Source organism: Pinus tabuliformis, chromosome X, assembly GCF_031772625.1.
Source record: "Pinus tabuliformis cultivar Carrire ecotype Pingquan chromosome X, CPIR1, whole genome shotgun sequence".
Taxonomy (NCBI): Eukaryota; Viridiplantae; Streptophyta; class Pinopsida; order Pinales; family Pinaceae; genus Pinus; species Pinus tabuliformis.
In genome coordinates this window covers 1,636,494,250-1,636,508,179 of record NC_142308.1, presented here as the reverse complement: position 1 = coordinate 1,636,508,179, position 13,930 = coordinate 1,636,494,250, and the positions used below count along the sequence as shown (strand labels likewise).

Genomic DNA, 13,930 nt, shown 5'->3' with positions numbered 1-13,930 from the left:
AAAAATTTAAAAATTTTAAAAAATGAAATAAATAAAAAATAATAATAAATTTAAAAATTTAATAAAAAATAATAAAAAATTTAAAAAATAATAATATTTTAAGTGAATAAATCGACGGATGAGATCAAGAGATGTCTTGATCTTCATCAACGGTCGAGATCATTTCTACATGGATCATTCGAACTAGCCGTTGGGATCATTTCCTTTATATAGGGTCTTAGGTGGTCATTTCAGATTCATTGGATCTGTGAGTCAGATACTGAAGAAGCTCTCTTGTAAATCTGTTTCTGGTTAATAAAGGAAGACTTTGGGGTCCATATCTTGCTGGTGTTACTCTCTTGGAATGCTGTGAGATCATTTCATTTTTTTGCATATGTTATTTTCAACCATTAATATTAGCTTCTTATAGAGCATTGTGAGCACAGGTATCTTGTTCACTTGCTGGGGTTTGGGTGCTGTTAGGGTTTCTGAAGTAATGACAGGTATCTCCATTACTGTTTGAGATCTAGCAACATTTTTGCCCTCTTTGTTGACCGTTGTTTTGAGCTGTGCAGAAAACATTTTCTGAAGGAATTTTGTGGGCGTTCGGGGAAGTTCTCTCCCGCAAGCATTTTTTGCTGAGCCCAGTTGGATTTGATCCTGGGTCTATCATTCGGTTTATTTATTTGATTTGCATGAGAAATTTTCTGAAGTTCTTCACAGTGACAAATCTGAAATTTTCGTTTCGTTAAAATATTTCCGTTCTTATTGCTGAATCTGGCTGTTAAGGGGCCAAATTTGTAAATTAATCAGTTGTCTTAGGGTTTCAATTTTCTCTGATCTAGGGTTTCAAATTTTTTGCTTTATGCAGTTTTTATCAGGGTTTAGGGTTTTTAGGTTTCATTTTATCACATAAAAAATTTTGGAAAATCATTTTTGCCAGTTTCAGTTGTTTTTCATGTTATATCTTAAGATCTAAATTTTCAAGTCGAGATACGAAATTGATATCTGGTTAATGATTTGCAATTCTCGGGGTGTTTTAAGGCATTTATCTCTTCAAAATTTTCAGTTGCCGGATACCGTTTTGGTCATGTGATTTCGCTGATACCTTTTGATGACAAATGATTGCTGTTCATGATTCATCTTTCTTATCATTTAACGAGTAATCGTTGCAATAATAATCTCTTAAGGCACTGGTCTGCTAATTTAATCAATCCATCGAGTGTTTTTTTTTATATCATATCTCGTGTCTCCCAACCAATTGGTCGACAGTTGGTCTCATCTTCTCACAGGGACTACCCCCCTTAGCCGCGGGAGACAGGCTTAAACGGAGGGATCGGGGATAAGAGTGACAGCCCCTGGTCTTAGCGTTGTCGTGTCAATCCGCGCGACAACACATTGAGCACAATGATGGATATAGTCATAATTAGTGAAGCATGATGAGATTCAGCATAGTGATGATGGGTGCAGGATGGTGCAGCACATTGAGGTGCGACATGATGACAAGGTGCAGTGCAATAATAGGTGCAACATGGTGATGGAGTCACCTTGGAGAATCAGTTGAAGTAGCATGTCTTCAACTGAGTTCAACTACCTCATGTATCATCTTCTTAGAGATGATCTCTGCTCTTATTTAGATAAGTCAAAGTGTTGACTTTTGTTGTATATGTATTATGTACTGTAAAGGCCATTAAAGCGGATTAATGAACCTGTAACTAATTTCTTGATTTTTTTTTTTTTTGCAGAATCAACTAACAGATTTAATGAAGGTACTTACCTATGCACTTGTGATTGCTGATGTCTCCAACTGCTCTGCTACGGTTACCAAAAGACCGAATCCACCCAGCCAAACTGAGCAGAACCTGTCTACTCAGTTCAGTAAGCTTCTGAGTCGAGGCAGATTGTTCCCTCGTGCCCAGAACCTCATGATCCTCCTCCTCCTTCAGTTCTTCCGTTATTTACCTTCCTCTCGGCCCCCTTCTAAACCTCTGTTCGGTGGTTTTATCTGATTTCTTGGCGGTGGCCGTTCTTCCACTAGCAAAGTACCGCTCAACCTTCTGGTGTCACCTCCCATGTCACGTATCACATATCTCTGTTATGGTCACGAATATGTTTATTTCATTTATAGTTTGATTAATTTATTTTTATGATTAAAGTATTTTTAATATTAAGATTATAACATTATACTAAGTACCCCTTTAATTAATTTCTTATATATATATCATAGTTTTAAAAACCGTTCCGGTCTGACCGGTTACCGGCCTAACCGGCCGGTTAGGAGGCTCACCGGTCAGAACCGGTGAAAAAACCCGGTTAGCACCCTCACTTGCCCAGAATTTAGACCTAACCGGTCAAAACCGGCCGGTTTAGGTCAAAACCGGCCGGTTTTTTGCTAACCGGCCGGTTCTGTCCTAAACCGGCCGGTTTAGGGACAGGCCGCCGGTAAAGGTAAAAAGCGGACGGTTTTTTGCAGCTGAGGGCGGTTTAGGGTTTTTGGGGGTGAGGGAAAGGGATTTTCCCTCCAAAAAGACCCTCACAATTGCTATAAGACACCCCTCTCACCCTCCTTTGTCTCACACAACTGATTTGGAGTGTTTGTGAGTTTGTTTGTGAGCTTGGAGAGTGTGGAGTTTTTGCTGAAGTAGTCATCTTGGAGTTGGAGTTGGAGCTATTTTGGAGATAGTGTGTAGCTGTCAGTGGAGTTGCCATCATCAAGAGGAGGCTAAGGGAGCTACTTTGCATTTCCAGGTAAGGATTTGCACTTGATAATTCCTCATTTGGGTCTGCTGTCCATGAATTAATTTTTTTGTGCTATAAACTTCTCATTTCAATGATCTATCATCTATGCTAAGCCTATGAACTCTCTAGCTCTATGCTATCAAATTTTTTAGCTTGCATGTGCATTTTTTTTCCTACATTTATCATTGGTTTTCCATGTTCCTTAGCTGCAATTTTTTTTTTTAAATGGCAGATTTATTTGCAAATTGTTATTATTTCAAGCAAACATGGCTCCAAAAGGAAAGGACAGTGCATGGGCTCATTGTGATGTAGTTGAGGGAAAAATGATATGCAAATTATGCCATAAATCTATTGGAGGTGGGGGTATTCTTAGGTTGAAACAACACTTGGCTGGGGTAAGAGGCCAAGTAAAGCCATGTGATGCACCAAATGCACTGTTAGGTCCTATTAGGGCAGAATACATTGCCAAGCTTGAAAAATTTTATGAGGATAAGGCTAGGGAGAAGGCCATCCAAGATGAAATTGCAAGGAAGAGGGAATTATTAGAAGCCATGAAAGAGAGTGGGTATGATGATTCTGAGATTCAAGACTCCACTTCTATCCCTTCCACCAATGACCCCTTTCACTATGTTCATCCTTCTGTTGGAGTTGGCCAACCATCAAGAGGACCAAAGAGACCAAACATCCAAAGTTATTTCTCATCTTCTGCCACCATTGCTTCTTCTAAATCTAATCCCACTTCCTCCCAGCCAAGTTCTCAACCCACTTTGGATCAGCATTGGAAAAAACAATGCAAAGAAACTTCTCACCAATACATTGCTAGATGGTGGTATGATTCAGATATCCCATTTAATGCTGCTCGCTCACCTTATTACCAAGCTATGTGGGACTCTGTTATAGCTGCAGGAAAGGGCTTCAAAGGCCCTAGTATGCATGACTTGAGGGGAGCTCTTTTGCAAAAAGAGATATCTTCCATTGATGAGTATTTGACTGAGTTTAGAGAGTCATGGGTCAAAACAGGTTGTTCCATTATGTCAGATGGATGGACCGATGGAAAGAACCGCACTATCATTAATTTCCTTGTTTCTTGCCCTCAAGGAACCATGTTTTTGAAATCAGTTGATGCATCTGATAGGGTAAAGGATGCAAGCCTTCTATTTGAGCTTTTGGATAACATTATTCAGGAAGTTGGGGAGCAGCATGTTGTGCAGGTCATCACTGATAATGCCTCAAACTATGTTCTTGCTGGAAAGATGTTTGAGGCCAAATATAAGACCATATTTTGGACTCCATGTGCTGCACATTGCATAGACCTCATGCTTGAGGATATAGGCAAGGTGGAGTGGGTAAAAAACACTGTAGAGCATGCCAAGTGCATTACAAAATACATTTACAACCACTCATGGGTATTGAGCCTAATGAGGAAACACACTGGAGGCAAAGAGCTTGTTAGGCCTGCAATTACGAGATTTGCAACTCACTTCCTCACGTTGCAATGTCTCAATGGTCAACATAGAAACTTGCAGAAAATGTTTTCCTCTGATGAATGGTCTGAATCTCGGTGGGCTCGTAGACCAGATGGAAAAGACACCAAAAAGAAAGTGTTAGACACTTATTTTTGGAAAAGGTCTGTAGAGCTTGTGAAAATTACCGAGCCCCTTGTTAAGGTGCTAAGGTTGGTGGATGGGGAAAGATTGGGCATGGGCTACATTTATGAAGCTATGGATCAGGCAAAGGAGCAGATACGGGCAGCTTACAATGACAGGTTAGCTAAATATGGCCGTATATGGGAGATCATTGATAACAGATGGAACAATCAACTCCATCGTCCTATACATGCAGCCGGGTATTTTTTGAACCCAAGGTATCACTATAAAAATCGGCTAGGAGATCAGCATGATGGGGAGGTCAGAGCTGGATTGATTGATTGCTTGGAGCGCATGGTCCCTAACCATGTAGACCAGTTGGATATACATAGACAGCTTACTATTTTCAATCAAGCAAGTGGTACTTTTGGCAAAAACTTGGCAAAGATGGCAAGAGATGTGGACCAACCAGGTAAGCAATTCCAATTTCCATTTTGTTTTTCATTTCAAGTTAAAATTGTTTACGTTCTTTACAATTCAAATTATAAACTAAGTTACTAATTATTGTCTTTTTCTTTGCAGCACATTGGTGGGAGTCATTTGGTGGCCAGTGTCCTCAATTGCAAAGGTTTGCAATTAGAGTCCTCAGTCAAACTTGCAGTGCTTCAGGTTGTGAGCGCAATTGGTCTGTTTTTGAGCGCATACACACGAAGAAGAGAAACCGTTTGGAACAAAAACGGTTAAATGATCTTGTTTTTGTGCAATACAACCTTCGACTGAGGAGGAACCAAATGATGAGCAAATCACCTGATCTAGATCCCATTGTGTTGGACGATATTGATCCAACATCAGAATGGGTGGAGGAGACTAAAGATCCTGTGTTTGAGGCTGATTTTGATATCGACATGGCTTTAGCGGAGGATGAGGCAGATTATGTGGCGGCATCAGAACCAGGATCAGTAGCGGCATCAAGGAAAGGCAAGGAACCAATGGAAGGCACTAGTCGTGCAGGTCGACAAACTCGTGCTTCCACTAGGTCCACTTCTATTGTCATTGGTGGCCGTGGCATTGATACTGATGTTGCAGATGAGGCAGAGGCATCCTCAGACTCTGAACCAGATGATGTCTATGTAGCTCCTGATGATGATCATGTGTCTAGTAGTGGTGATGATCTTGATGATTGATCATGTGTACACTGTAGACTTGTAGTAGGCCAATGGCCTCATAGCTTGCAGCATGGTTTTTGGACTTTATAGGCCATTTAGAGCCTCATTTCTTATGTATTTTGCTATTTTGTCGATGATATGTATTGCACTCGGTGCCATTTTGATATATTCACCTTTGCATGGTATATAAATGAGCAAACTTTGCATATTTTGTCTCTATTGGCTTGGAATCATGGTTTTACATCTTAAAAATAGTTTTTTTTTCATTAAAAATTAATTATTTAATGTATTTTTTAAAAACCGGTTCGTTTAGACCAAACCAGTCCCGGTTAGACCGGTTCCGGTCGGTAAACCGGTTAGCTAGGTGGACCGGTTCGGTCACCGGTTCCGGTTTTAAAAACACTGATATATATATATATATATATATATATATATTTTAATCAATTTATTAATAATTTGAAATATATAATTTATATAGCCCTCTTTTAGTTTTTACCCATTAATCATGATACATTAAGCAATATGGGTATTGATGGATAAGTAAAACCTCTATTGAAAGAAGTATCATGATATTTACTACTTATAGTTAATTTAGTATATAAATATTAGTGCGGGGTATGCGACACATGCATATGTAGCTATCATATGCATGCATCATATGCCTGCTATTATTCTTGTGTTCTCTATATTTATAGATAGGTTGTTACATGTACTATCTCTCTCTCTCTCTTCGCTGAACTATTGAAGAACATATAAGAAGAATTGGTCAAGGGTTTCCGCACATTGGGGTTTGTCCCTGGTTAGCGCCACATCTTGTGTCCCCTTGTCTTGGCTTGTCTTCTGCGATTTATGTTTATGTTCTATCTACATTTTACTATTATGCTGATATGACTGCTAATCTAGAAAAGATATTGAGCTAACTAAGAAAATTGAAATAAATTGCTCTAAGCATAGAACATGCCCAAAATTAACAAATTGTTACTACACATATATGCAATTAGGATTCAGATATGCAATTAGGACTACGAATCCTTCACAAGAGTGTGCCTAAATAAACCCTCGCTAGCCTTGCACAAACTTGAATAATGACGAAGCACCTTGTCCAAACTATTATCAAACAAAATTTTGACCAAAACCTAGCCCTCTGATTTCTGCGTTGACTTCCACAGGCTGGTTGAAACAATTCAGAGAGTATATTGTTCAAAGATAATTCTTTTCTTCCTATACTTGTGAGGGATATTAGATCTATATATATAGACATAAGTTTAACCTTAGACTAACTTCAATAAGTTGAAAGTTGGAGGTTAGGAGGGCTTTATGTGGTAGACGTTAGTTAGGAATTAAGGAGTTATAACATTAAAAAATTAAATTTATTTGTTGCAATTATGCTAAGGGAGGACGTGAGCTAGATAGGGAGAGATATTGGTCAATAAGATACGAGGGATACTTCTTATTTAATATGTTTCCTAAAATGATGTTTTTTTATTTAATATTTGTGCCAAGGATCTTGCTTAGAAATATATTTAATTTCACTAGAATTTGAAGTCAATATGGTCCTACCCAAGAGTAGAGTCAATGATTGGTTTACTATCTTTGGATTTTCAGTTTATTCAACTTATACGAGGTGAGATTACGGTGAGAATCCCTGCCATATATTGACAATCGTTGGGGAATAAGGTGATGTCTCAACCGCTGGAGTTTTAGCCCACTAATGGGGGTTTTCGACTTCAAATGCAGATAACTCTCAAACCGTGAAGCACTGGGAGGCGTACCATATATCAACGGAAACATCTCGATGAGTAGAATCCATCGAGAAGATCTTTGATGCAAAATAATATGAGTTGTCAAGTCAAAATGCCCATGCAAGATTGGGGTAGCCCCTGGTGCTGCTTGGGTTGACATCAATGACAACCACTGATCAACAATCTCCCCCTTTGGCATTGATGGCAACACAAGTACTCCCCCTGCGATCATGACACCTCTTCCTACTGCCTTCTCTCCCCCTTTGTCATCAATGTCAAAGGGTAACTCCCCTGACAAATAGCCATCCTACGGACCTGTACACACCTCCACTCCCCCTTTCTACTTGAGTAGATAAGAAAAAGAGTCTAATGAAAACTTGGGAGAATCCTAAGCTTTTGGTGAAGATACTCAAATGCTTCACGAGGCAATGGTTTGGTAAAGATGTTAGCAATTTGTTCCTTTGTGCCAACATATTCAAGCTTGATATTTTGTCGGCGACCTGCTCTCTAACAAAATGATATTTAATTGGAATGTGCTTCGTTTTGGAATGCATCACAGGATTCTTGGAGATACTGATGGCGCTGGTGTTATCGCAAAAGATGGGAATAAGCTCATCAAACTTGACTTGAAGATCTTGCAAAGTTTGTTTCATCCAGAGAACTTGAGTACAAGCTGTTGCCGCGACATATTCAGCTTCCACTGTGGATACCGAGATTGAAGACTGCTTTTTACTTAACCATGAAACAAGACAACCACCTAGATAGAACGTTGCTCCACTGGTACTCTTACGATCATCAACACTTCCTGCCCAATTTGCATCTGTATAAGCTTGGATAACCAAATCATTTCCTTTGGGATACCATAGACCATATTCCGCTGTGCCCTTAAGATATCAAAGAATTCTTTTGACGGAAATAATATGAGATTCTTTTGGTGCTGCTTGGAATCTTGCTACTTGTCCAAATACCTGCATCACATCAGGCCGGGAGGCTGTCACATATAGGAGACTACCAATCATGGATCTATACAATCTTTGGTCCACATCCTTTGACGAATCTTCTAAGCTTAACTTGCAACCTATTATCATGGGGGTAAGGACTGGCTTGCAATCTTCCATCTGGAATTTTTTGAGCATTTCCTTGATGTACTTGGTTTGATATATGAATATTCCTTTATCCTGCTGAGAAATCTGAAGCCCCAAAAAGTATGTTAGCTTGCCAAGCATAGACATTTCAAACTCACTCTGCATTTTTGTGGCAAAGTCTAACCTTATCTATCATCATTGCTTCCAAAGATTATATCATCCACATATACCTCAATAATTGTTAGGTTATCTTGATCCACTTTCACATAGAGATTGCTGTCAGTGCTTCCTTTCTTGAATCCTTGTTGATGTAGATACCTATCAAGACGATCATACAAAGCCCTAGGAGCTTGCTTGAGACCATATAGTGCCTTCTTTAATCTGCAAACATAGTTTTCTTTGTTAGTGAGCAGAAAACCTTCGGGTTGTTCAATGTAAACTTCTTCTTCCAATTCACCATTTAGAAAGGCTGACTTAACATCCATTTGGTAGACCTTGATTTTTCTCGAGCATGCATAAGCGAGAAACACCCTGATAGCTTCCATTCTGGCAACAGGAGCAAATGTTTATTCTAAATTGATTCCCTCAACTTGTGCATATCCTTTGTAGACTAATCTTGCTTTATTCGTGGTAACCTGTCTGTCCTCATTCAATTTATTTATGAAGATCCATTTAGTTCCAATAACATTTTTATCCTTTGGTTGTGGAACCAATTACCAAGTGTCGTTCTTCTCAATTTGATCCAATTCTTCATTCATAGCTGCTACCCAATGTTCATTTTGACTAGCTTCCTCAAAATTGCTAGGCTCAAAAGTCGCTAAAAGGGCAAGATGGGCTTGCTGTGATGAACAAAGCTGTCGACTTCTTCTGGTTCCAATTCCTTCATTTATGTTGCCGATGATTTGATTTGACAGATGATTCTTTTGATACCATTCTTTTGAACCTTTTGGAGAAACTTCTTGTACATCCTGCTGATCATTTCTTATTTCTTCTTGGTTGATTGGTGTTTCCTTATTTGATTGGTCTTGTTCTGGAGCTTCTTCTTCATCCTTCACAGATTCTACTTCAAGCCCCTAAGATTTGCTTGAAGAGACGATCTCATTGTTATCCTTTAGAACACATTCTTCGTCAAAAGTAACATTTATACTTTCAACTATTTGTTTTTTCCTCAGATTGTAGCATTTATAAGCCTTTCCTTTGCGCAAATAACCAACGAAAATACCTTCATCAACACGGGAATGGAACTTGCCCAATTCTTGGTTGTCTCTTTTGATGTAGCATTTACTTCCAAATATTTTGAAGTATTTGACGTTAGCTGGTCTTCCTTTCCATAATTCGTATGGAGTCATGTTACAATTGTTCCTGAGTAGGCCTTTGTTTATAATGAATACGACAGTATCAATTGCTTGAACCCATAATTTATTGTCTAAGTTTGATCTTTTAGCATGGTTCTAGCCATTTCCTATATAGTTCTGTTTTTCTTTTAGCTACTCCATTCTGTTGTGGTGTTTTGGCTGTTGAGAATTGCCTTTTTATTCCATGTTCGTCACAATATTGCTGAAATGCTTTGGACGTGAATTCTCCGCCATTATCTGATCTTAGACATTTGATCTTCAAATCGGTTTCATTTTCGACCAATTCCTTGTAGATTTTGAAACATTCGAATGCCTCAGACCTTTTCTTCAGGAAACTGGCAACTGCCATTTTGGTGTAATCATCTCTCATTAACTTGAAGTATAATTCACCATCTAAACCTTTTGTTCTCATAGGACCACATAGATCAGTGTGTATTAATTCCAATGGATGTGATGGAAAATGTTCCTTTGTCTTGAACTCGACTTTTGTATGTTTGCTGTGCCAGCAAGATTCACATATCATATAGGTAGGTTTTGATATTTTCGACATTTCTCTAACTGCTTCCTTTTTGCTGATCTTGACCAAATTGTCGAAATTTATATGTCCCATTCATTTGTGCCATAACCAGCTCTCATCTTCTTTTGCCAAGAAACACCCTCTAGGTGTCTTATCCAAAATATATGTCGTTTGGAGCTCTGCTTGTTGTAGCCACAATTTTACCAAACTTGCCTTCCCTGGTTTCACATTTCTTCGAGTTGAATAACATCGTGTTCTTGATCGCACATCTGTCCAACACTGAGCAGATTGTGATTCATATTTTCAACCAACAATACATCCTTTGCTAATGCATCCTTGCTTCGAAGAGTGACCATACCTGCTCGTATGACGTTTGAAGACCTGTCATTTCCAAAAGACACAAGACATTGTTCCATCCTTCTTTTCTTTCAAGGATATGAACTTATTTCTATCTCCAGTCATATGCGTTGAGCAACCATTGTCAACATACCATACGTTTATGTTGCTTTGAGCCTTGAGAGCGAGAACACACCTTTCAGTCTTCCTTTTCCATACTTGTTCATTCTAATTTTGCAAGAATTCCTTTGAAGAACTTCCAAGTCTACAATCTTTGGTCAAGTGTCCAAAATTGTTACATTTGTAACATTCAACATCATCTCTCAAATGATCAAATCTGTTGATATTCTGTTGAGTTCTGGAATATCCATTTCTGAGAGATCTCTTGGAATTATATTCATTCCAAACATACATGCGACATTCTGCAGCTCTATGTCCAAACCTTCGACATGAATAACAATGACCATGAAAGATAGGTTGATACCTGGGAGGAAATCTTCTTCGAGGAATTGTCTTCCAAGGTTCTTCCTACAAGTCTTGATCTCTCGATCTAGCTGGGAGATCTACCTGCTTGGTAGATTTTGCATATCCATCTTCTTTAGTTGTCATAGAAGGACTTGACTCCTTTTTGAATTTTTCTTTGTAACCAAGACCAGTCTTGTCGCTGCATGATCGCTGGTTGCTGATGAGTTTGTCCAAAGTCTTTGATGATATAAACTGAGGTCATATTAGATGCAGAAAGGAGAGGAGATAGATCCGTTCCTTCTTAGGTTGCAAGGAATTCACGACCAACTTACTTCCGTGGGGTCTACATCGGATCCAAAGTTCATGGTGAGGACTGCTCTGAATGCAGTGACTGAGGAGTGGGAGACGTTTGTCCAAAGAATTTTGGGCAGAGAGACTCTCCCAAATTGGGAGGAGATGTGGGAAACTCTTCGACAAGAAGAGGTCAGGAGATTGACCAAGGCGGGGAGTAGCAGTAAGGGAGTTCGAATCAAGAAAGTGGAGGAGGAGGATGCAACTCCAGCATCTGCAAGACAGCAGGGGGTTCAGAAGAGGACGAAGAAAGATATCTCCAATGTCAAGTGCATCAACTGCGGGAAGTTGGGACATTATGCCTCTTTGTGCTCTAGAAAGAAAGGCAAGGGAGAAGCTTTCGACTCAAAGGCTACTCCAACAAAGGCAGAGAAGGATGTCGAGATTGATGACGATTGTGCCATGAGTGCTCATGCGCCTCTAGAGTAGAGGTGGGGAGACATAGAGCTATAGTTGAGAGGACTACAGGAGAGGGATAGGATCCTTGAGGTGCTCAAACTCTTGCATCACATACAGCTACGAGAGCCCTTAATGACAGTAGCATGATGACAAGTGTCGGGTGGAACAAGGTGTGATGGAGCGGCAAGGTAGTGCTAGAGTGCAGAAGTATGTAGCAGTGTAGTGGAGGTTGCAGCAGTGCGAGAGGCACAAAAGAGTTTGTAGCAGCGCAGTGGCAACAGAGGGAGCACATGATAGCAGCAGAGGTGGCTTCAACATCATGAGGCTTCCAGACTGACCAAGATGTCAGTGTTTGGGTGAAGTCAGTTACTTACTTCTCGGTAACTGAGTTGCAGTGCAACAGTTAGCAGTGCCAGTGCTATGGGAAGCATGATGCAGCATGTTGAGATGGAGTTGCAGTACAAATGTAGCATTGGCAGTGGTAGTGTCATGGGCAACAATTGAAGAAGCAACAGTGTAGTGGATGTGGGGCAGCAGGCCAAGCATCAACACAAAGGATTGATGCGGAGGCTCAATTTGATGCCTTTATAGTGAAGCATTGCTAGAGCACATTCTTCGCTAAGAGGGAGTGTTCATTTTGGGTAGCATCGGATGTGCTCTACCCATGAAATTTGGTGGAGAGGCTAAGGCACATGAGCTCTCGAAGACCGAAAAATCGTTTGGAGAAATTCCACCCGGATGAAGAGATATTAAAATAATTAATGTTTTTAATTGGTTCCTAAGTCTAAACTTAGGAAAATAAAAATATTAATGTGCATTAATATAAAATGGGTGAGAAAGTTCTAAGTGACGAGGATCAAGTCAGTTCTAATCTTAGCTGTTGATTAGGGACTTAACCTCAGCTGTTGAATCATCAACAGGAAAAGTATAAGAGGAGGCTTGAGGGTCAGCTGGAGACACACCAAGAGAGATCAAGAATTCGATTTTCTGGGGCAAGGTTTGCTGAGGAAATTGAGTTAGTGATCATTTGCAGCGAGGGGCAATTCAATAAGGGATTTTCATCCAAGGCTGAAGAATACATAGCAAAGAGGCAGGGAAGTGTCGGGAGAGACAACGCAGGCCCAAGAAGGGCTGACGTAGAGGCCGAAGGAGCCAGCACAGAGGACGCAGAGGGTCGTAGAGGCTGACGTAGAAGCCGTAGAGGCTGACACACAAGGCTTCATAGGCAGCGTTGGGGAGATTCTGTGGGGCAGAGTAAGAGAAGATCATCCGGGAGAGGGTGATGCAATTCATGAAGAGTGACACAGTTCCAGAGCAGTGATTGGAGCAGCTTTCGCTGTCCAACATAAGGAACAATTAGAGTCACTGTGGAGTTGATCATCCGGTCGCTGATTTGGCGGAATATCTGTCTCTTAATAGAAGTGTTGATTTGGGGTAGCATCAGATGTGCTCTAGCCACGAAAATTGGTGGAGAGGCTAAAGCACTTGAGATCTCCAATACCCAGGGAAGGTTCTAAACAGTTTGGGAGATATTAAATAAATTAATATTTTTAATGGAGTCCCTAAGTCTAAACTTAGGGAAAATAAAATATTAATGTGAATTAATATAAAACTGTGTTAGAAGGGTCCAAAAGTCATGGATGAAGCTAGAGTTAATCTTAGCCGTTGATTAGGGACTTAATTTCGGCTGTTGTATTGTCAACGAGAAAAGTATAAGAGGAGGCTTGAGGGTCACTTGGAGAACACATCGAGTTGATCAAGATTTCGAGTTTCTGGGGCAGGGTTTGCTGAGGAAGTTGAAAGAATGATCAAAGTTGCAGCTGAGGGGCAGTGAATATAGAAGTAGAGAGGCAAAGATAGTACCAGGAGGATCAACGCCGAAGCCGGTAGAGAGGGACGCAGAGCCTGCCAGGGCTCATGTAGAGGCAGCCAGGAGGTGCACAGTGCCTCAGAGGCTTACGTAGGGCGAGCTAGAGTGATGTTGGGCAGATGCTGGGCCAGAAAGGGCTGACGCAGTCCCTAGAGGCTGACACTAGGGTTTTCGTGGGGCAAATTGGAGCTGGGAGCTGTCAAAATGTTTATCCGGGGTTTCAGCCGAAACATCTCTCTCTGACTGAGAGGTAATACTGCCGAGATTATTCTTTGTTGGGTGAGCCAGCTTTGGCACCCATATTGTATTCTGAAACTGCTTAATAATTAAAACCCTTAGG

At 40.3% G+C, this 13,930-nt stretch overlaps 2 protein-coding genes across 6 annotated transcripts in view; both read left to right on the top strand.

The window, feature by feature from the left end:
- CW7 overlaps positions 1 to 13,930 on the top strand; it is a 502,578-nt gene that overhangs the window by 292,407 nt on the left and 196,241 nt on the right. The gene's annotated exons all lie outside the window — the stretch shown is intronic.
- LOC149146303 (uncharacterized) lies at positions 4,178 to 5,688 on the top strand. The gene is made up of 2 exons (XM_089449820.1): positions 4,178 to 4,776; positions 4,887 to 5,688. The coding sequence occupies exons 1-2, from the start codon at positions 4,248 to 4,250 to the stop codon at positions 5,486 to 5,488; spliced, it is 1,131 nt and encodes a 376-aa protein (XP_089305946.1). The 5' UTR covers positions 4,178 to 4,247; the 3' UTR covers positions 5,489 to 5,688.